Source organism: Pinus tabuliformis, chromosome 8 (genome assembly GCF_031772625.1).
Source record: "Pinus tabuliformis cultivar Carrire ecotype Pingquan chromosome 8, CPIR1, whole genome shotgun sequence".
Classification (NCBI taxonomy): domain Eukaryota; kingdom Viridiplantae; phylum Streptophyta; class Pinopsida; order Pinales; family Pinaceae; genus Pinus; species Pinus tabuliformis.
The window spans coordinates 798,545,544-798,569,272 of record NC_142294.1 but is presented as its reverse complement, the minus strand read 5'-3'; the positions used below and the strand labels follow the sequence as shown (position 1 = coordinate 798,569,272).

At 39.4% G+C, this 23,729-nt stretch overlaps 1 protein-coding gene across 1 annotated transcript in view; it reads right to left on the bottom strand.

The window, feature by feature from the left end:
- The window catches only part of LOC149237977 (uncharacterized), a 174,157-nt gene extending 154,180 nt beyond the window's left edge, over positions 1 to 19,977 (bottom strand). The window contains exons 1-2 of the mRNA XM_089372879.1: positions 19,664 to 19,977; positions 1,297 to 1,358 (exon numbers count right to left, since the gene is read on the bottom strand). Coding sequence (XP_089229005.1) covers positions 1,297 to 1,358; positions 19,664 to 19,759 — 158 coding nt within the window. The 5' untranslated portion in view covers positions 19,760 to 19,977. The remainder of the gene's footprint in view (positions 1 to 1,296; positions 1,359 to 19,663) is intronic.
- Positions 19,978 to 23,729: the final 3,752 nt, after the last annotated feature.

The window sequence follows — 23,729 nt, the reverse complement described above, 5'->3', positions numbered from 1 at the left end:
TCTCCTATGTTGGAGCCTTCCTTAGCCAAAATTGCAAAGTGGGGCCCTCCTAACCCACTTTTCCTAAGTCCTTCATAGCAAAACTCAAAATTGTGCAAAATTGTGACTACTTAGCAAAATTGCTAAGTAGGAACATCACATAATCCTGATTCCTAAGGCTTTAATACCAATTGATGTGAACACAATACCAACAACGCAAGAAGATACTCACATACGACAAATAACAGTATGCAACTATGCAAGTATGAGAAAAGGAATGCCAAAACTGTACACATATTGTAAACTCATTTGTATTATTATAGAGTAAAAAATTGTGGGAAAGTGATCAAAGTTTACCAAGTGTCCAAAAAAATATACAAGAAAGAGGGTGAGTGAACAATTTAAATTACCCATAAAAGATAAGGATAAAGTACAAAGTGTACTACTATATAGATATCATACATGTTTGGCCCCAAGGGTTAGATTGATTAGTAGATGCTTGTGTTCACAAGTTCATGGAGGTCCTGCGATCAAATCTCATTGAGTCCTTTGGTATTGCTGGCCAGTATTTCGACTGGCGGTTACAGATGTCCTCCATCCAAGAAAATGGGAAAGAGGAAATCCACAAGGCGAAGGGGGAAATCCACAAGGCACCAGCAAGGTACAGCATCTTCAATTGGAACACCTAATACACAGGCTAGTGGGAACAAAAAAAATGTAATATGTTCACTAGACTACGTCTTATCAATTTTACAACTAAAAGGAAAATTTCTATTCCACGTCAACATTTTCATATCTCTTTTTTAATTTTAACTAGAATTGTTTGTATCGTCTTGATGAAATCTAGATTCTAAATAGCACATGATGTTGGGAGCTGTGTCATAGTGTCACTCCATTTTTATATCTTTTGCATCATGCATGCAATCTATCAATATTATAAAAGTGCATTTTACAGCTAAAACACTTTTTGGTGTTTCTGAGCATGTTTCCATAATCTTAAAATTGAATAAGGACTGCAAGCTTCACAGCAGATTACGCCATACATCTGCCTGTCAACATTCAACTAGACAATCAATGGAAGATCTATTCCCACATCTTCCATTTATTTAAATGATGGTTCCAAGGTTTTGACTTGCATTAAATGAACAGTATTTCTTTAACGTGAAACATCATCGAGTTTGAAGTTCTGATATTTCAAGAACCAGATATTAGGAAGCAAAGATAAGAGAATAAACTGTTTCATCCAAATAAAGTGTTTCTCTGGACACAATGAGATTCTCTGTTTTAAAGAATGTTATGATGATAGTTGATACTTACAAAACAAGAGGTCCCCAAGGACCTAAATTCTTATCAATCCAAACAAGGAAGTCTTTTAATATCTGCATAAACCAAAACAATGATTTCAATGAGTGCGAACTCAGAAAATCAAAACAGAATGGAGAGTTATAACCACTAGTGCTTATAGTCTGATGCAAAAATAACTGGATGAATAGTAATTGAATCAAAGTAATGCAATACATGAATACCGCAACATACTAGCCCGGGTCATCCAGAGCTGTCTAGGTAAATACTGAAGCATATTTTAATTTAAAAAACCAAAGAAAATAAATGTAAAAATCATTTCAATGGAAATATTAAGCCAAGAAAGCAACAAAAGAAACTAAAAAAAGGCTCTCTTAGCCTCTATATCATAATCACATCTAGATTTTAACCTTAACTTACCTAAACTATATCTTGTCACTATTTGACCAATGCACCCTATAATAATCTCTGAAAAATAGTGGAAAGCACTTCATCAAGACCCTCTGAAAATCTTTACTATAGAAGTTTCAAGTTGAACAGTAACCAGTGCTCAGCCTGTCCAACTTAGTCAGATTGGTTCGTGTTCCTTTCACATGGGAAAAATATATATAAAACATGACTGCTGCAATATTGTAGCTGCAAAGGAATAAATTTCTTCAGGTTCTGAAACACAAATTCTAAATATACATGGTTGTGTGAAGAGAATTTACATAGTTAGATTCAATTAACAATTTGATCCAGTTGTGCCAGAACATATTCCTTATATCTCAGTTGGGGGAGGAAATGAGTTTCACAGCTTCAACAACATCAAGCAGGAGTCACCCAAAGGAGTTGGATCCAATGGTGGAAAGTAAGGAGTTTTTCACTATTGGAAAAGGTTCAATTCTTGTCAAGACTTAAACTAGAGCCACAGGGTTGCCTTAAGGTAGTGGTTGAACGTGTGCATTTCACCATTGAAAAAGGTTCAATTCTCATCAAGGCATAACCTAGAGCCACAGGGTTGCTTTAAGGCAATGGTTGAACGTGTGGTTGCACACAGAGAGATTATGATAAAATGATCTCGTGACCTGTGCACACATAAATGGATCAAAGCCCACATCCATGTCCTTCAAACTTAAGTCAAATCCCACTAGCATGATTAATTTCAAAGGGCTTCATTCTGTATGGTGACCGATGTTCAAAACTCCATGATAGCTAGGAGGAGACAGCTAAAATCTAGCCATGTTAAGGGTTAGTGTGGCCCAGGACAACTGCGATCCTTAGGTGACCTTAATAACTATAATGCCCCTGGTTTGTAGTTTCTTAGACCACAGGCTCGTCCTCCAAGTCACAAACAGGCTAGCAAACAAAAGAAAAAAACATGAAGGAGTCCAGTGTGTTGAAGTTTCTAAGTTTACTTAGTTACAAACCCTCCATGCACTTTAACTGATTTATTCCTACCTACTTGTTATTTTACTTAACAAGTTCTTTACAATGTAAATACTGAAAATAAACACTAGTGCATGCTCAACATATTACAGATCGGCGACTAAAGGAAACAAAAACAATCACACCATATAATACCATTATTTTTGGACTAATGTCCCCGGAAAAACCCAATGTGGGAAAACCGGTGCAGCGATCTGAACGTTTTCTTATTAAGCAATATCAGAGTACAATCTGGGTGCCCAACAGAGAATTTCCTTGACAGTAATACCTCTCAGTTTCTGACAAATATCCTGGCTGAAACCCCGGATAAACCTTCTGGCAGCTACTCAGCACAAATCTACCCCAGAAACCCTAGCGTCAGCCTCTCTCTGGACTGCGTCAACCCCTCTCTGCCCAGCGCTAGCCCTGCATCACCCTGGATGGGTCTGCGTCAGCCCTTTGGCCCTCTGCATCAACAACGCTGGCCTCTTTGAGGCTCTGCACAGCTCCCTGCTGCCTCTGCGTGAGCCCTGGCTAGCTCTGTGTCACTCTCCCCAGCTACTACACTACTCTCCCGGCACTGTCTCTGCCTCTTTGTCTCTCTGTACTCAAATTCCCCTCAGCTGCATCTCCCAATTACTATTTCTCTCTCTTAGCAAACCCCGCTCTAGAGAATAGAATGACTGACCACTCTAGTGTCTTCTCCAAGTGACCCTCAAGCCTCCTCTTATACTTTTCCTATTGACATATCAACGATCGAGATTAAGTCCCTAATCAACAGCTAAGATTAGATCTGCCTTGATCCATGTCTTTTGGACCATTCTAACACAGTTTCATATTAATACACATTAATATTTTATTTTCCCTAAGTTCAGACTTAGGGACTCCATTAAAAACTGTTTAGAATCTGTCCAAACCCTTTCTAGGTATTGGAGATCTCATGTGACACAACCTGAAGCGAACAAAGTTCCTTCTACAGATTAATTACTCCAAAAGCCTTGGAATGTCAAGATATCCATTTAGGATATAAATATTATATTAAATAAAATGAATAAGAATGAATGATTTACAATGAGAACGAGAGGCTTGCTTATATACCACGCAAGTGTCTCTTCATGAAGAGTCATGTCTTATTTAGACATGCCTCTTCAACCTAATTACTAGCTTAACTAATTATTATTTATGATTATTATCATTTACATTATATTTATATTATTTATATATTTTATTTGTTACATTGTCTCCTTCCTCAAAAAGCTTTGTCCTCAAAGCTTATTGATGAAAAAAGGCTTGATCTCTTTTTCAGCTTCGAACGTCTTTCTCTCTCGGAATAGTCATCCTCGTCGATACAAGTTGATATGATCTTCTTAGTGACAAACAAAACTGTCGCACTGAGAAGGGATCAGACCATCTCAGATTAATCTTCTGTATAGTATTCTGAACACTGGAATTTTGTAACAACTTGTTAGCATAACACTGGATTGAGATTACATCACTATTATCGGGAACATCAGTTTGTTGTTTCAATTCTAATTGGTTCAAATATGTAGCATGGTTGATTCGTCTGTTCTCATGATTCGGATGTCGATATGGAACTTTTTTGGTTTGATTTCTCCTTACTGGGCATGTGCCAATTTTTATATTTTCTTCTGGCAAAGATGTTGTGGAGATGGTTATGGAACATTCACTTGGGATGTTCATTGTCTGAACTGCAACATCTACGTGTGTCATTTCTTCAACTAACTTGTCTTCTTGAGTTGTCATATTCACTGGATCAGTGTTTGTTGTTTTGTCATCAATTTGAATTCCTACATTTGATACTTCTTTCTCGGCAAATTGTTGTACCTTGTTCTCTAATGACTTCTTATCCTTCTTAAGTTTCTTAATTTGCGTCAATAATTTTTCACTATGGTTTTCAAGTCGAGAAACTTCTTCATTTTTGTCAATAGTGATTTTGTCAATTTCATTTTGCATATTTTGTAATACTTTTTTACCTTCTTGAGAAATTGCTTTTGAAATATCCGATATATCTTCTGGCGTTACTAAATTAGGTTTCAGTGTAACATCTTGGAATGTTATTTTCTTCTTTTTGTAAGAAAATGTTAAAAACTTTTTCTTAGTATTTAGAATAAAGGAACCTAGAGTTTTCATCCATGGTGATCCCAGAACAATGTCACTATCATTAAAAGATAAGGTTTGCACAGTGAATTATGAGGTAAAAGTATAATCTCCAATATTTAGGTGTAGATTGCTTATATCGTATTGTTTGCCAAAAATATTTGTTTCAACTATATTTGATTCAAGAATCACCAATTGATTAGCACATTTAGGACTAACATAATTACTTCTTTCAATAGGACTGATAGAGATTATGATGTCTCTTCCTGTGAGTGATCCTTTGATGTTAAATAGTGTGCAAACACATGTACTATGGGTTTCAGGAAACCTTTCATTACTAGTCTCCATTTTTTCCTTGATGTTTTTACGTAAACAATATGTCAACTGGAGCTATTTTTATTATAAAATATCACTTATTTCTTCTATATATATTTTTCAAATATTCTCCTTTAATGTGGATTGTTAAAACTTGAATACCCTTTTATTAAAAAAATACTCCTTTATATTGTTGCCCTCTATATATGTATGTATTTCTTTATATTAAGACCCCTTTTCAAAATAACTTTATTATCTTATAATAATAATAGTTTCACTTCTTTTTTAATAATAAATTGGTCCGTTTTTTTATATACTTAATTACTCCCTTGATAAATTTTTAATGTCACCCCACTTAATAAATATAAAGGTCACATCTTTTCATATGACACGGTCACAATGTTAAAATACCATGGGCTATTACCATGGGTTGTTTTTAAAACCTCCGTTAAAATGTTCTCCACGTAAAAAGTAAAACGTATTCCTTTTGTTTTTTGTTTTTTGTTTTTTTGTTTTAGTTTTTTTTTTAACTTTTTAAAATACCATGGGTTGTTTTTAAAACCACGGGCTTCTCCACGTAAAAAGTTTTAAATATACTTGGTATGAGATTTTGTATCCGTTTTGTTTTTTCTTTTATCTTTTTTCTTCTTCTTTTTTAAATTTATTTACTTGTATATATTTTTTTTTGGTTAATTTTTTTTATGGCCAAAGGCCTAAAAAAATGGAGAAAATGAGAAACTCCCAAATTCTAAGCAAAATGCTTCAATTGTATGGCAACAAGGTTGACAAATTTCGATAGCCAAGGACCTGGATTGAAAAATGAACTCTGTGCACTGGTTAAGCAACCTAGAGGACCGAACTCCTCTGATACCAAATGAAGCGAACAAAGTTCCTTCTACAGATTAATTACTCCAAAAGACTTGGAATGTCAAGATATCCATTTAAGATATAAATATTATATTAAATATAAATATGAATAAGAATGAATGATTTACAATGAGAACGAGAGGCTTGCTTATATACCACGCAAGTGTCTCCTCATGAAGAGTCATGTCTTATTTAGACATGCCTCTTCAACCTAATTACTAGCTTAACTAATTATTATGTATGGTTATTATCATTTACATTATATTTATATTATTTATATATTTTATTCATTACACAACCTCTCCACCAAATTTCGTGGCTAGAGCACATCCGATGCTACCCCAAATCAACACAGTGCAAGCAAAAGGAATGTCCACACTCTAAGATCTAAACGTAATTTTGCATTGACACAATAACTGCCTGCAGGGTGACACAATAACTGCCTGCAGGGTGAAGCCTTCTTGAGTTACCCAATACCATGACAATTAGGAATCCTCGAAAGAACTCTAAGCTGATTTACCTAGTTGACTGTTGGAGAAAGCACCCTAGTACTGAATCTGCCAAATCTCATTTCCAGGTTGGCAAAATATTATTTGTCTAAAATAAGTTGCACTAGAAGTAAATGGAGAAATAGGCAGCGGGAAAAGAGACATTCATCATATTGCTGAATTTTCTGGGTAAGGGCAATACGTAGTACTATCTGACAAAAGTGCCTCAGAATGAGATGCAGCTTCATATGCATTCACGTCACTCCCAAATCTGAGTTCAGAATAATCAACTGCCAGCTAAAAGAGGACAATTTGTACCTAAGTATAGAACCATCCAGACTCCGAGAGCAACATAAAATCCACCATAAAATTGTATTGGTTCATGCAGCTAGGCTTTCCAATGTTCCCAGTTAAAGGCATTGTAATCAGTTGACTCTTTATTCTTGATGTAATAAAATACCCATATGATAGTCGTATATTTGAATTTTTGGTGTCAGAACATTTTAATATTTATCAAGGCAATTGCTTCAAACCTATATCCACCTATACATTACATGCCTACAGAATTTTAGTTTACAAGACATTCACGCTAGAGATGTTTTCTGCGTGCTACTTATAGGGGAATCCTTCAAAATCAATAACACTACCAAGAACTTCAAAAGTTCATGTTCATGATGGCCTCCACTTTAACTCAAACACCATATGGAGAAGACAAGTGTTAATTTGCTTACTAATAATCTTAAATTGAGGCAAGGCTTTCATGCATCTATGATCATAAAGTTTCCATGTTCAGAAAGTTCATTGGTTTGCCAGAAGAAAAGTCGGCAATCCTGGAAATTTTGGGAAGCTCAAAATGTTTACAGCATATAAAGATACAAAGAAAAGTTGTATCAGATGTAAAAAGATAATGGTTGAAGAGTTTATTAACTTAGCATAACCCAGAATCCGTTCATTAAACTAATAATGCATAGTTTGCAAATAATTATGAAATTTATGAATTAAACATGCTAGATTAAAGTCCAGAAAAATAACCGGGACATGCTCTGTTAAGCCTAGAGACCTACAATGCTGGTGGGAAGGGCAATGTCAGGTATTCAAATTTATAGATTTGATCCATTTCCTGTCATTGAGACATGCCATAATTACATCGTTATTGAGCAAGTATACATTTCCTTGTCATCACCCAGATGAAGCAGCGAATTACATGCCAAATTAGTATTGCCATGGAGACTACAGAGGTTAAACAGCAGAACTTTTCATTTACATACACCATTTGATATTCCCACTTAGCAAGGTTGCTAAGTGAAATATCAATTTTGACCAATTTTGTTAATTTTTGGATAGCAACTTAGGCAAAGTGGGTTGAGGGGCCCCACTTGCAATTTTGAGGTGAAAGAAGGCTCCAACATAGGGGAAAAAGGCAAAATCGATTTGATAGTGGAAGGTGGGGGCCACCCCAAAGAGGAATACGCTCCACTTGGCTAGTACGCTTGCATGGAGGGAAGAGAGAGAGGGAAAATCGATGGATGGGACCCACATGGGGAAATTGGAGGCCCAATGACTAAAATAGGAGCACTCATCATTTGGGCATCTTTGATCATTTGAACATTCACCTTTGACTAGCACGCTTGAGCTGAGAGCCAAGTCTACATGTGTTGTTGAGCACACGAGATTTTCAAGCGAGAATCTCACCCTACCTTCGGTGGACTTCGAGTGCCAGCCCAAGGAGGTGACTTGCATCATTTCTGATTTGACCAAGGAGTTTGCCAAGTGAATTCATGGAGCTAGTTCAGTAGGTGGGATGCAGGAAAAAGGGAATATGCTACATTTGGAGGAGCTGGTTGTGGAGCCAGGGATTTGTTGGGCATTCAGGGACACCCTAGGACCATAATTTCCTGAAGATTCAGAGTGCTTCTACGGCTCCATTTTGTGGGAGACTGTTGTGCTAGCACAATCTTCACCGAGGACTGTGTGAGCCTGTGCAGAGGTACCTTCATGCCACACGTGGGAACTTGGAGGGCTGAGGCTTGTGGGGTATTTCCAAAGGGGAAATTGCTGAATATTGCAGCCATTTTGGAGACCATCTGTACTAATATTTTCAGGTGGGTCGAGATTCCCAGCAGTGGGAGGAGTGGGTGGAAATTGGGCCAAATTTTGGACATTAGCATTTGGCCAGACCCTTTTATGGGTTTTGGTGTATTGTTGGTGGAGAGACCGGGGTTAATTTCCCGGAATTTTCTGAGCACCAGAGGAGGTCCTAGCAGCCATTTCTTGCAACCAGCAGTGCAGTTTTTTGGGGCCAGCATAGAGCTTTTGTGGGGGACAGTTCCTAGTGGTTGAGCAACTGATTTCATCACTTGGGTCTTGTTAGCTTGCCTTGGGCAAGCCCAGGTGCATACATTCCGATCTCACATTGTACCCTTTCTTTATCCTAATAAAATGGCTCAGTTTTGGGTGTTTAATATTGTGTGTAAATTTGTGTGTTTTGCTATGCATGCTTTGTTTATCGTTGTTAATTTTCCTTAGGGATATTACAGTGGTATCAGAGCTCATAGTCTTGGCTTAGCCTGTGGGAGTGACTATCAGTCTATGACACCAGAGGATAAGCAAAACGTCACTTACAGAAGGCAAAGGTATAGAAGCAGAGAAAGGCAACTACAAATTACTCCTGATCCAATAACAGTTGAACCAGAGGTTGAGAGGCCAGACATGGGGGATAATGAGGGAGATAAGATGAGTAAAGAAGAGGAGTTTGCTCAACATCTTTTGAAGGCCATCAACGATTTGTCTAAGGGCATTGATGAACTAAGGAAGCAAAACTGCAACAACAACAAGGGCAAGGGGATTCAAGGAGAAATTCATTTGGGTGAAGGCTCAGGTACTTCACACCACCATGCAGCAAATCCACCCAACATACCTCTTGTTTCTAGCACACCACCCAGGTCAACCATCCCCACATTTCTAGCATCAGGTGTTGGAGGGCTGCAAGGGCAGGAGGAGATGCCCATGGGGGACTATTTTGTGGAGTATCAGTCCTATGGGCCTGATTTCAGAGAGGCCATCACCTTCAGGGACTTCTGTCAGCTTAAGGGCAACAATAGGAGGGGACAGAGTGGAGGAGGCTACTCACATGGCACCGATTTACAGCGCATGATGGGGAGGTTATTCCTCCCAACTTTTGATGGATCGCCTAAGAGCTCAGCCAGGGCATGGGTTGAGAAGTTGGATGTCTATTTCCAACTCAACCAGATGACAAAGGGGGAGGCAATCAAAATTGCCACACTGCACTTAGAGGGGGAAGCCCATGATTGGTGGTTCCATGGGTTGACCACTATGGGACATGCGGGAGTTACGGCCTATGAGGATTTCACTCGAAGGGTACTGGAGCGTTTTGAGAGGAGAGACCTAAAGGAGCACTTTGGAGAGCTGACATGACTCAAGCAGACTAGGAGTGTTGAGGCCTATATCTCGGAGTTTCTGAGATTGTCAATGATGGTACCAGATTTATCAGAGGCCAGGAGGGTCTTCATGTTTTTGGAGGGGCTAGTAGAGCCATTGAGGGGCTTGGTGAGGTCCAACAGACCCACCACTTTGCAGGACGCAATTGGTAGAGCCCGGGACTTGCAGGATTCTCTTCCCAGGGCCAAAGCGCAAATGCCCACTAGGCATGTATTCCAACAGAGGGGAAGAGACACCAGACCCCCACCACAGCGAGACATTCAGGGGCGTGGGCAGTTGGATGATGAGGCTAGGAGAGACCTCCGACAGAGGAAGTTGTGCTTCACTTGCCAGGAGCCGTGGGCACCGGGACATTGGTGTACCAAGGGCAAGGCCCACTTCATAGAGGTATTTTATAATAGCGAGCCAGAGGATGATGTGGAGTCGAAGGATGATGTGGGAGATGATGGTCCACCTATGGTCAGAGGAGGAGGTAGAGGTCCACCACCCCCACCAGGGGGAGCTCCTTTCTTGCCAACAGCAGGGGTCATTGCTTCACTTCGGGGAGTGCCGAAGTACCTCACTTTGAGGATCAAGGGCACGATGCAAGGGCAATGTGTTTCAGTACTAGTGGATAGTGGGGCTACCCACAATTTCGTAGATGCCCAGATGGTGGAGAGGAGGGGCATACACACAGAATCCTTTGAGGGATTCTCGGTCTTGGTACCAGGAGACCATACCATGCAGTGCACCAGATATGTCCCCGGGATGGCAATAGTGATGGGGAACTACTATATGACAGACCACTTCTTTGTGGTTGATGTTCCTGACACCAACGTAGTGCTTGGTGTGCAATGGTTGTACTCACTTGGATGCGTTACCACTGACTGGCAGAAGCTGGAGATGGAGTTCATGGGGCCTGACGGGAAGATGGTTTTATTGAGAGGCATGCACTCATACCCTCCACAGACAATGTCAATGCACAAGATGGAGGTTGATTTGAGACATGGTGATATAGAGTGGGCAGTGGAGCTGAGGATATTTGATGCAGGGGGTAAGCCCCAACCACCACACCTAGATGTGCAGGCCATTTTAGACAGGTACCCAGCAGTGTTTGGGGACATTCTACCGGGATGGCCACCTGACAGGGGGTTTGAGCACACGATTGAGCTCGAACCAGGGGTACAGGGAGTGATTACGACCCCGTATCAACATCCCAAGGCTTATCGGGATGAGATCGAGAGGGCCATTCATGAGTTGTTGGCATTGGGGCATATCAGGCCCAATTCTAGCCCTTTCGCTTCATCAGTTGTCCTGGTGAAGAAGAAAGATGGCACGCTGAGGATGTGCATTGATTACTGGGCCCTTAATAAGAAGACATTGAAGAACCAATATCCCATTCCCTGGATCGACAAGTTGATGGATGAGCTTAGAGGAGCTAAGTACTTCTCTAAGATAGACCTGCGTTCGGGATATCACCAAATCAGGGTACGTGAGCTAGGCGTCCCTAAGACAGCATTTCGCTGCCATTATGGGCATTTTGAGTTTTTGGTGATGCCCTTTGGGCTAACCAATGCGCCGACCACATTTCAGTCTTGCATGAACCACGTATTTCGTGGGCAGCTGAGGCACTATGTCCTTGTTTTCTTTGACGACATATTGATCTACAACAGGGCATGGGAGGAGCACTTGCAACATCTGGAGGAAGTGCTCAAGATCTTGGAGGGGCAGCAGTTCTATGCTAAGTTGTCCAAGTGTGAGTTCGAGTTGACAGAGAAGCTCTATTTGGGGCACATCATTGGAGAGGATGGCGTAAAGGTGCATGAGGAGAAGATTCAAGCCATCTGGGATTACAAAAGATTGGCACTATGGCATACAAATTGGAGCTTCCTGCATCTTCCCGAGTGCACCCAGTTTTCCATGTTACATGCTAACGAAGGTTATAGGTGAGAATATCCCAGTTCAAACAATATTGCCAAACTTGACGGGGAAGGAAAAATCATATTGGAATCGGAAGCAGTCACAAAAACAAGAAATCAACAACTACGAAATCAATCAATTTTAGAGTATCTCATCAAGTGGAAGAACTTACCCGCTGAAGATTCCACATGGGAGGATGAGAATTTTATACAGAAGCATCCAAAACTACTCAAGCGTTGAGGACAACACTTTTTGAAGGAGAGGGGCATGTTAAGTCCCTATACTACTAATGTAACCCCTTATTGTTATTAGTGCAACCCCCTTACTGTATTATTGTGCCCATATAGTCCCCATGTTGTTAATATTATGCCCCATAGAAGCCCACTATTGTTATTGTTGTGCCCCTACAATATTATCGTTATGTAGCCTCTAATTGTATTGGGACCCCTTAGACTCCTATATATAGAAAGGAGGTCTTGTCATTTGTATCATCCAAGAATTCATTTGTGTAATGTAAAGGAGGTTCCCCCCTCGAAGAGGCTGATTTTTAAGTCGTTGATCTATCTTTTCTATCTTTTTGTGAGTTGGTTTCATAAAAGATATTTTCAGGGGGGTGAGATTCCCAACAACTAGAGGAGTGGGCAGAAATTTGGCCTAATTTCGGAGGTCAACATTTGGCCAAACCCTTTCTGGGTTTTGGTGGGTTATTGGTGGAGAGACCGGGGTTAAGTTCCTGGAATTTTTTGAGCTCTGAGGGTGGTCCTAGCAACCATTTCCTACAGCCAACAGTGTGTTGATTTTTGTTAGCATCATATGTGCTCTAGCCATGTAAATTGGTGGAGAGGCTACAGCACATGAGATCTCCAAGACCCATAAATCGTTTGGGGAAATTCCACCGGGATGGAGAGATATTAAAATAATTAATATTTTTAATGGGGTTCCCAACTATAAACTTAGGAAAATTAAAATATTAATGTGTATTAATATAATATGGGTGAGAAATTTCTAAATAACGAGGATCAAGCTAGATCTAATCTTAGCCATTGATTAGGGACTTAATCTCAATTATTGAATCGTCAACAGAAAAAGTATAAGAGGAGGCTTGAAAGTCAGTTGGAGACCCACCAAGTTGATCAAGAATCCCACTCTAATTGTCGCAATAGATAACAATGGTATCCAACACGTGCTCAAATAGCTCAATGAAGAGCTTCCTCAACCAAATAGCTTCACAACAGGCCATACTGGTTGCAATATATTCGACCTCGACGGTGCTTCCTACTCATCCAAGAAATTGAAGCAGATCCCAAAGAGAAGCAACCTGACATGCTCTTTCTATCCACCACACAGCTAGCCCAGTTTGCATCAGAATATCCATGTAGCCTCAAATTCCTGGTAATGTACTTCAATCCAAGGTTGATAGGATTTTGAAGATATCTCAAAAGATTCTTTGCAACAACCCAATGTATATGATGAGGTTTAGCATCAATACAAATCCCTGAAAAATCATGTTGCCTTATGTAGAACTTAGAGTAGCAGTCCTTTGTTTTCCTTGGACCAAGTTACAGGTTTAGATTGATACTGCTTCCACGCTTTACCAAGTAACTGTCAATGCAGACATGCCAGGCTCAGGGAGCTTGTTACTTTCTATCATAACACTTGTTGGTTAATTGCTCCTCACAAGATAAATGTAATCCAACACATCATGATTCTGACAAAACACTTCTATATGAGAGGTGAATTCTAAGACCAAAACGATCAGCGAAGAAGTGTTAGCACATAAAATTAATTATCCAAGACATATCTTTTAACAGCATCAAATGTTCATTAATTCATGTCCAAAAGACTTATTTCGTTTTACAATTTTTTAATCATCCATCATAAATAAATAGTTGGGATCTCATCAATGACAATGACAAATAATCATGACATCAACCTGTTTGTCATGCATCAACAAAATTGTTAGATCACGAAGACAAACTATACCAGGTTTTCGTATCATTGTCGTGACAAGTATTTATTAACTATTCAATTGCATAAGTCATCACTCATTCATCAAGGGTTAGTGTTATGATATTAAGACAAAGCATCCACAATGTCAAGTCATCCAAGTAGTAGCAACTTATCAAAGCCTTATCAAGGTGAATCAAAGAGATAGTCATTTGATCTTGAGCATTAATCTTACAACCACACTATTGCCATCAGGGTAAACATAATCATCATAGGTATTATCAACAATATCGAAGTCAGCGTATATCTTGATACTATATAATGCACTACCACGAATCAATGTTGCACAAAAATATGAATCAAGACTTTACTGAGGGTGAGATTCTTGTCATACCTCAAGGCTCGTCTTGATATTATAGCTAAATCGTAACATAATTGTACATACCTTGTAATATTCAGATACCTTTGTAGCACATATATGTCATTATCAGGTTCCTTCTCTGGTATCTTCTTTCCTGCAACAACCCATCACTTTCTGTATGGGCCCTAAATGATTTTTGAAAAGATTTGCTTATCACATCTTCAACAGGAAGTTAGAAGTGTTAAAATATTCAAATATGCAAGAAGGCTAAGCAATGATAAATTTAAACAAGAGCAAAATCATAAAGAAATAAGTCTAGAAGGAACTTATCTCTAACGAGGGTTGAAGGAGGATGTCATCTCCCTCTCAATCATGTCACCAAGAGCCTTCAGAAGAAGCACAATCATTCCTTCTTAATCATGTAGTACCATAGATCATCAATCATATATCACAAATATTGTCAAAGGAGGGGATGCCTCAACTGCCAGTAGCCAAATCCAACCTACTGTCTTCGTAAGTGAATCTAGGGCTACGCTAAACCTGTGACAGATGTCGATCCTGCTAATGTTTCAAGATGTCAAGTCTTCATCATATCATGCCATACTTCTTCCAAGGGTTTCTTCCAAACCCTAACCTCATGTTATCCACCAAACCCTAATTCTTCTTGTTGTAATCTAGGGTTTCCTTCAAACTCTAATATTCTTTTAGGTCCCTGACATCATCAATGATCTCAATGACTTATCTTCAGCCCAGCTCTGATACCATGTTAATTTTTCTTTTAGGGCTATATTGTTCTTTGCTTTGATAATTACATTACATCATTTATTGACCCCACAATAGTTTTAACATTATTACTTCAGATGCAATTATGTAGAAAGAATAATAATGCAACAAAAAGAAACATCAGAAGAAAAGCATGAACATAGAGATACCAGGATTGGTCGGAGACCAGGGCAAAACCCCTAAGGGGGAAAACATGGAAAATACTAAATAAAACATCTGGATGAATGTGATGCCACATGTCATCCCACTTGTCCTTTTACAAATGCAACCTTTTGAAGTCAATTTTCATCTTTGAGTGCAAGGAAAACTCCAAGACATAACTTACTAGAACTTGCTTGGTCAATGAAATAATGTGCTTTCCTTCATGAATAAATGGATGCCAAGTGTACAAAACTCATAATTATCATCAAAAAAATATTACTTGCTGCAATGAATAGGGTGAATTTCCAAGTGGATAAGTAATTTACCAAGTATACACCATGGAAACACCATATGTAAGACTTGAAATTAAGGAGCTCTTATTGAAATGTGTAGCTTGGGAGGTACTCCCACAACCCCTGGGGTACTAGGTTTGTGAGGAGTTGACCCACAAAAAAGGTTTGTGGGCAATGTACCCAAGCAGTGCCAAAGTTGTAGGTGCAAAACCAAGTGGAGAAAATGATATTTTGTCCATTGAGAGCATGTGGGGCACCCTTGAAGGGCTAAGGGGCAATTATGGCTTCAACGATGTGGCAAAGGTTAAAAAAAAAGATTTTTTACTCCTTGAGAAATTGGTGTTTAAGCAAACTGCTTAGGTCGGCTCAAGTGAAATGTCATGACCCTTGGTGAGATGTAAACCCACCTTAAACACTATAAGCAAGGATGAAGATTAGTTCATTGGAGTACATCACAAGAGCAATTCTTCTCAAGAAAAGACAAGCCTAGTAGTCGCTGACCTCAAGAGCCAAGCTGGATAAGGAGAAGAAGGATGAGTTGGTTTTGTTTTGTCTCATGTTCTAGCATAGGTCGAAGGAGGGATGCTGGCTGAAATTCTATGAGAGGTTTTGTGCGTAAGGACGAGTTTTTTGTGCATTCAAGTTAGACAATTCTCTGATTAGGGGTCGAAACTCTCTATGCTTCAAATTTGTGCTAGGGCCAAGTGTGTCTGAGTCTATCCGTGAGGGTCGAGTCTCCCTTAAAGAGTTGTGTATGCAGTTGTGAAGGTGTTCAACCTATTGTATAAGGGTCGAACTCAAAGTTGAGCAGAGCGAAGGAGATCAAGGTGTCATATGCAATGTTTTGGAGTTGTTGTAATAGAAATATGGGGGTCGAGTTCTTTGAGGTAATGCACAGAAGTGAAGAGCAGTTTGTACTGCGTTAAGGACTGGGTTTATCTTGCATAGGACCGAGATACTTGCAGGCTGAGCAAAGGTTGCAAGGAGGACGTGTTGCAAAGTCTTTGTGGAGAAGAAGAGCTAGGTGATGCATGGTTGAAGTTTGTCCTACATGGAGGGTTAGGACAAAGTCTTGGTTGCCCTAAGACAGTCATCATATGAAGAGTTAAGGGGTTGTGTGGGCTGCCAAGTTAGCCCTAATTCTGTCATCTTTGGTGCAACAAAGAGATAGTGTGAGGGTTGGTTAATATGCCCTAGATCAATGGATTGTGAGAGCGTTGGTTTGATGCCCTAATTTAGTGAAGTCTGTGATAAGAGGGTTGTCCTAACATGCCCTAGTACAGTGAATAAGGAGGATCTGTATCATTGTTAAGGGGGCAATCTATTGTGCCCTAAGTTGTGTAATTGAGGAGACAATTTACAGAGGTGTGGGTTATTTGAAGAAGTTGAGCAGATGCAAGCAAGCATATTGTTGATGTGTGGGCTGATTTGTGGATGCCCTAAGGACAGTGAAGCAGTGGACATTCATTGTTAAGTAGGGTTGTTTTTTTGTGCCCTAAGGACTGATCTTAGAGCAGCCAAGAAGTCAGTCAAGAGGGTCAATTGTTGTGTACCCTAGTACAATGAATAGGATTCGGTCAAGAGGGTTGTGTGTGAAGCAGACTTGAAGTCACTAAGAGTAGGACATCTTGGTGGAGCAAGAGGATTGCTAGAGGGTAAATCGTTGAGCACTGGAACAGTCATCCTTGGAGGAGTAAAGTGACTGTAAGTGGGTTGCTTGGAAGACCCTAAGAGTTGACAATCTTGGAGAAACGAGAGAGCAGTTGGAGGGCAAACTTATACTTGAGTGCTTCTTCTAAAACTTTTTAACCAGGAAATAATAAATATTCCTTCATGATCTAGTGCGCCCTCATGAAAAGACTTATACACTTGGCATCCATGCACACATGTGGAAAGGCACTCAACCTCATTTGACTTGGCAATTATATTATTTTCTTGAAGTTGTTATTTCTTGGAGAGTGCTTTGCACATGAGGACACATGGCATCCATATTTTGTTTTTGCATGAAGATAAGGATGGAAGAAGGAGACGCATGGCACTAAAATCATCTAGAACATTGTATCCAAGCATTTTCCTATGGGCTCTTCATCAAATTCGCCCCCCCTAGTTAGTTATGTTTTCTTAGGAAAATATTATTTTATTAGAGAGGAAGTTGAGCTAACACCTATATAAAGGTTTGTTCTCCCTATAGATGGAATTGGAATAGATGATCAATGGGAGAACTTGCTCCAAGCTTGAGGAATGAAGATAACCTTGTTGCGTAAAGTTGTGTTGTTATTTATATATAATGTATTATGTGTTGTAGATATATAGGTATCGTGAATCCCTTCCCTTCCTTCCTTGTAATAATTAGTTTGCCAAAACCTTTATTAGATGAATAACCCTCTTATATGCATCCATAACCCCATAGTCCTAGCAATAAAGCATTGCATTTCCCCTTCCATTCATCATCTCCAAGCCCATCTTTAAAACTTTTTCATTTGTTCATGTTGTAGGTTTCTTTTACTCCCACGCATGCTACAATAAGTAAGCTTAGCAACCATAGGGAAGCCATCCTCCTAGTTTCACATGTCTCCATCTAGTCGTTAGGACTTTTCACAAGTCTCCTCTTTACGTTAATCCGGCGATTACTATTGTTTTTGTTAATATTTTAAATTTTATTTTGTAATCCCCACTTATCTCACCTATATATGCAGCATTTATGGTTCTATTTTTCCCAAGCAAAACCTCACAAGAAAACCCAAGAGATGCTTTCCCGCACATATGAAAAGTATTCCTAGTAAAACCATTTGCAGAGAACCTCACCCAACGGGGGTTCAAACCAGGTATCTGCTGGCACGGAACTAGCCAAATGCCCAACAACATTGGTGATAATAGCATGAGTTATTAATATTTTAATATTTTATTCTGTAATCCCCACTTCCTTCACCTATATATGCAGCTTTTGTGGTTCTATTTTTCCCAAGCAAAACCTCAAAAAAAGACCCAAGGGATGCTTCCCCACATCTATGGATGGTATTCCTAGTAAACCCATTTGCAAAGAACCTCACCCAGGGGGATCCAAAGCAGGTATTTGCTGGCACAGAAAACTAGCCAATTACCCAACAACATTGGTGACAACAGCATGAGTTAGCCCATTGGGCTAGCACTTGTGGTTGTATCTGCAACATAGATCCATACCATATTCTTTTGGCTGTTCTCCCCAATGAAGAGCGAAGTGTTTACCTGAAATGTTAGGGATTTCAACAACATTTATAGACATACCTTATCCAAAATATGTACATTACAATATGCTGATCTGTTATAATCTACAATAAGAAAAATTGGAGAACCTTTTGTCAAGTAGAGCAAGGTAAAGCATTTGCAACTGTACTTGCTATCAAAGTAATGGCGGAGGTACAGAAGGCCATGAGGAGAAAATCCATCCATCTCGTGGAGTGAATCACCCCAGGTGATGTAGAGCACCGCTAATGAGACGAGCTGAGGTCGTGGAGCCTGACCGGCTTGGTGACATTGGCCAATTGTTTATGAGATTTGTTAATCGTTATACGGTAATAGTCAGATTGAAGGAGTCTGTTATTGGTTGGTTTATGGTCTTTGTTAATATTTGCAATAGTGCGGGGATTAAGAAAATCCAAAATAGGTGCAATGGGAGGGACAAGTATGTTTACAATGTAAGTCGGCGCTTTTTGGCGTTACTCAGTCTCTTTCTTGGATGAATCCAGGTAGCCAAGCCCGAAATTCGTGATTTCAAATTTAGAATTATTAAATAAATTTTATATTTTATCCTGTCAAAGGAAGCAACTTGGATAGAACATCGCGGCATTAGAGAAAGTCTGCGGGAAATAAAGGAAAATACAGGCATTTGGCGTACTCCGCTGTGAGTACACATTTCTGAAAAACTTTAACGCTAGTCGCCGTTCAATTGCATATTTTGAATTAAAAAGTGCATAGATTTGAAGAATATTTTCCCCTAACTCAGCTGTCCAGACTTAATCTTTTAAATTTTATCCACGAATTCATGTTTTGCAACATTGACTGATAACATTTTACCAGAATACAGCAATGCAGTCATCGTGGTGGCCTTACGCCTGTTTTTTGATTCTCTATTTCCTATGAAAACCAAGTTCATACAGCTAATACTATTATACCTGAATTTTGCTGTGAATGTCTATCCAACATTAAAAAAATAAATAAAAAAATAAAAATAAATAAAAATTGGGGATTCCCTTGAATATCCCTGTGCAATTTGTGATACGATTATTTGAGATAATACAGTTTAAAAAATGGAAATAAAGACGTACCTTCTCCACTGGTAGGGTGAAGCAAGCTGTCGCAATGCCCGCTACAAGAACAAGCAACAGCGATACACGAAACACACTACCCCAGGAGATCGCCATTTCCAAGAAATCTTCCCAAATTATACAAGCCAAAAATAGGAATTCTTTTTTCTGAGAGTGATAACACCGCTTCTTAACCTGGGAAGCACTCAAGCGATGTTATTGTTTCGTTTGGTTTTTAAGGCATGATGGCGTACGCTGGAACATAGGTACAGATGTCCTTTTATAGAGGGCAGACAAATGCTTTTAATTCGAAATCTCGAAAGAAAGAAAGAAAGAAGGCTAAAGATAGCCTATGGGACAGATTGCTTTTTCATCTGCTTGATGTATTTGGTCCTTTTTTTGTGAAGCTTCACAATAAATGCTCCCGGCTTCTCGACAAACCCCTCGTTAAATAGATTATCCCAAGAACTAGCTGCCAGCGTATCTGCATAACTTTCCATGTTGTCTTTGAAGGCCTCACATTCTAAAATGAAATGTTTTTTTGTTTCCACTTTTCCGGAAGAACAAAAAATGCATACCCTTTCCTCCCACACTTCCTTTGGCCTTTTCCAACACCCTGTTTCACAACGGAGTTGATGAGAATTAGTCCTTAACTAAGCAATAAGAATTTTTCGATGAGGGTTTGCCCATCGTAACCAAATTATGTCATGATGCCACTTTCCTTTGTTAAGAAGTTCAACGCTGTCCCCAATTATTTGGAGTCTTCGTTCCATATGATTTTCGCCTATATCTTAGGCGAACTTCCAACCCATGATGGGACCGAACGCGGTGCCCGTGGATCTGAGTGTCGGTCACTTTATTTTTATTTTATTAATATGTCACATTTCTATTTTTTAAAGTGGATTCAATGTGTCGCACTATGAGGAATTGGGTAAAACCAATGCACCTTTTAGGGGATTGGAATAATTTATGAGACATCCTTACTTTACACTAACGTCGGTATGCTCACGTTGGTATTTATACAGATATAAACAATATGAGATAAGAGTTATTTTCCCTCTAATTTGTAAGGCTACAATGTGATAAATTTCTAAAAATCTCTACGAAGTTGTAAGTTAGTGGGATAAGAAGTTATTGCAATGAGAGGGAATTTAATATTTTTTTTTTTAATAAAGTTGGTTACTCGATTACTTAAAAAAAAGGGAGACATGTTTTCATTACATCAAGTCAAAATGAGAAAGGCATCCTAGAAGAGAAAACAAAAGGCAAACAATTCTTATTTTCCAGGTTCTTCCCCTTTTGTTACTAAGGTTACTAATTGCACTATCCTTAAAAATACTTACATACTAATTCAACAGCAAATTACCCCAACATAACATAAAAAACTAGTAGTGGTAAGACTTTGTAGAAAAGAGAAGAATGAGGCGATTACAATTAATGTTTGTTGACTGAGGGATCCTGATGGGGCAGAGTCCAATTCTTGCTGCTTTGAGCGTTAGAGTTTTCTCCTGTCTGATTAATAAGTAAATTCTTCAGATAATTGATCGTTTCCTCCAAATGCCTGCACTTTTGTTTTAGCACAGACATTTCTTTCCGTTGCTCTTCCATTTGTCTCTTTAGGAAGGAATTCTCAGATTTTGCTTCAAATTTGTAGTCTTTGATCGTTTCTCTAACCTACTCAATCATGAATTTGTTAGCTCGACAGACTGCGCAATTTTCGCACTTTGGGACATCTGCAAGTGGGTTCCAATCCATTTTTCCTGAAGGAAGAAGACAACCAATCCAACAGAGAATAGAAGGGGAAATAAGACACAGAGTGAAGAAACAAAAGCAACCTCTAGACAGTCCCGCGAAGACCCACAGTTGCCAGAGAGGGAGGGAAATCAGGCTCCAAAGGCAGAAACCACACATGCTACGTGAAAGCTAAAGAATCTGGGGGGGCCACCAGAGTTGCGTGGAGGCGAGGGCAACAGGTGTTGCACAAAGGCAAAAGGATCGGAGCCTCCTCCAGAGATGCGTGAGGGCGGGGGCCCCTAAAGCTGCGTGAAGGCAATAGGATTTGGAAAACAACCACCAGAGTTGCACGAAGGAGAGGGGCAAGGCTAAAACAAAGAAGATAAGCACGATCCCCAAAGGGGCGCAACGACGAATACTGGAAAAAGAATTACAACTTCTGAGATAGAGGAGGAGGAAAGGGAGGGTGAAGTGGCATATATAAAATAAGACGGGCAGAGGGGAAGAATATAATGTTGCATAGCTTACCACATCATGGAAGAGAACATTAGCTTTTCACGGGAAGCTTGAGTAGCTGCAATTCGCTTGATAGCCATAGACTAACTATCATGTCTGTTCTTGGGGATTACCTTAGATTTCCTGATCTTTTGAGATCTAACCATTTGAGCTGAAGTGATTGTTGCCCACCTTGATGTTCTCTCTTTGGTTGCAATTCTCTGCACATTGAGGCGAGAGATCCTATGGGATCGATTTCTGAGCAATCGCATTATCAATTCTAGATTCTCCCATAGGACGGTTGACAGCCAGATTCGCCTGCATGTCGGCAATACGATTATTTTCTCTAAGAATATGCTTGAAGGTGACTTCACCTAGAAACTGTAAAAATTTTCCCACTCTTTTTGTTATTTGTATCAGGGCCTTGTTCTTGGGGCTTTTGCTTTCCACCATCGATTCAATTATTATTGAAGAGTCCCCCATTATGACCATATTCTTCATACTTCATTGCCTTAAGATTTATGTTCCCAAGAGGAGGCCATATGCTTCTGCCCTATTGTTGGATAGTTCTCCTAATCCCCATTCATAAGTGATAGGATTTTTGCCTTGTGAATCAAAAGGTATACCTCCCACTCGAGCCTTGTCACGGTTGGACTTAGAAGCACCATCAAACAGTAAGCAGGGCCTATTTAAATTTTATGTCCATGTTTTGAACGCCACTTTTGTAATTCTGATTTTCCAATTCTGCATGCTATTTGGAGATTCGTTGAAGTGAATTTTTTGTTGCTTTCTCATCACGAAATCAACCCAGACTCTTTCCTTGTGTTGCACGTGTTTGAAATCTATTGCTTTAACTCCTTTAGAGTTGATGAATTCTAATGACATGCTCCAAGTTTTTGCTAGGACTGTTCTAGAATTTGGGGTGCGATATTTAAAGATCCTCTAGTTTCTTGCTAACCAAACTTGCCAACACATAAATGAGGGCAAACTCAACCAATATCTTTTTTCTTTTTCTTTATTTTTGAAGGAATATGGATATTTTTTTCCCCAGGTTGATAAAAGTTCATGTAAAGGCAGCAAATGAAGGATACCAACCTCTAAGGGGCTAACAAGCCCTTTCATGCCCTAGCAAAGGGGCATCCCACAAAAAGATGTTGAATATTTTATTCACTTCCTTGACACATTGCACAATGAGATGGGCCTTCATATCCTTTCTTTTTAAGATTATCAGTGGTCAGTATTTTACCTTTGAGCAACGTCCACATGAAAACTTTGATTTTTGGTAATGTTTCAATTTTCCATGCCTCCCTCCAGTAATCCCAGTCTCAATTTCCATGCTGATGTAAAGTAGCATATCCAAATTTGACTGAGTAGCCCCCTCCATCAGGATCCCATCAAATAGAATCTTTTGAGTCTTGACTTAGTGGAGCAACCCCCTTAAGGTGTGTGATTAGGGACTTCCACTAAGAGACAAGGCCGAGAGGAAGGTTGAGAATCCGCCAATCTCCCCATTCTCCTTCTCTCCAAAGAGATATGTCATCCAGAGTAATGATTCCTTTTGATTTCATCCATCTTCTCAGATCCTGAAGACTTTCTTGGCAGGATATAGGTTGAATTCCCATTATTTTATCCTTCCATATTTTCATCAGTTTACCATTTCCATAGATCTTAGAAGAGTTTTCTTTGATGAGGGAAATAGTTTTTTTAATCAGACTCCAAAGCTGGTAGCAGGGCCTAATTGGAAAACCTTTTCTCAATAAGAGGGTTCTATTGTTGTTCATGTATTTTTCTTCTAGGATTTGCTTCCACCAGCTACTCTCTCCTGTTATAAATCTCCATGTTATTTTTTCTCCTAGAG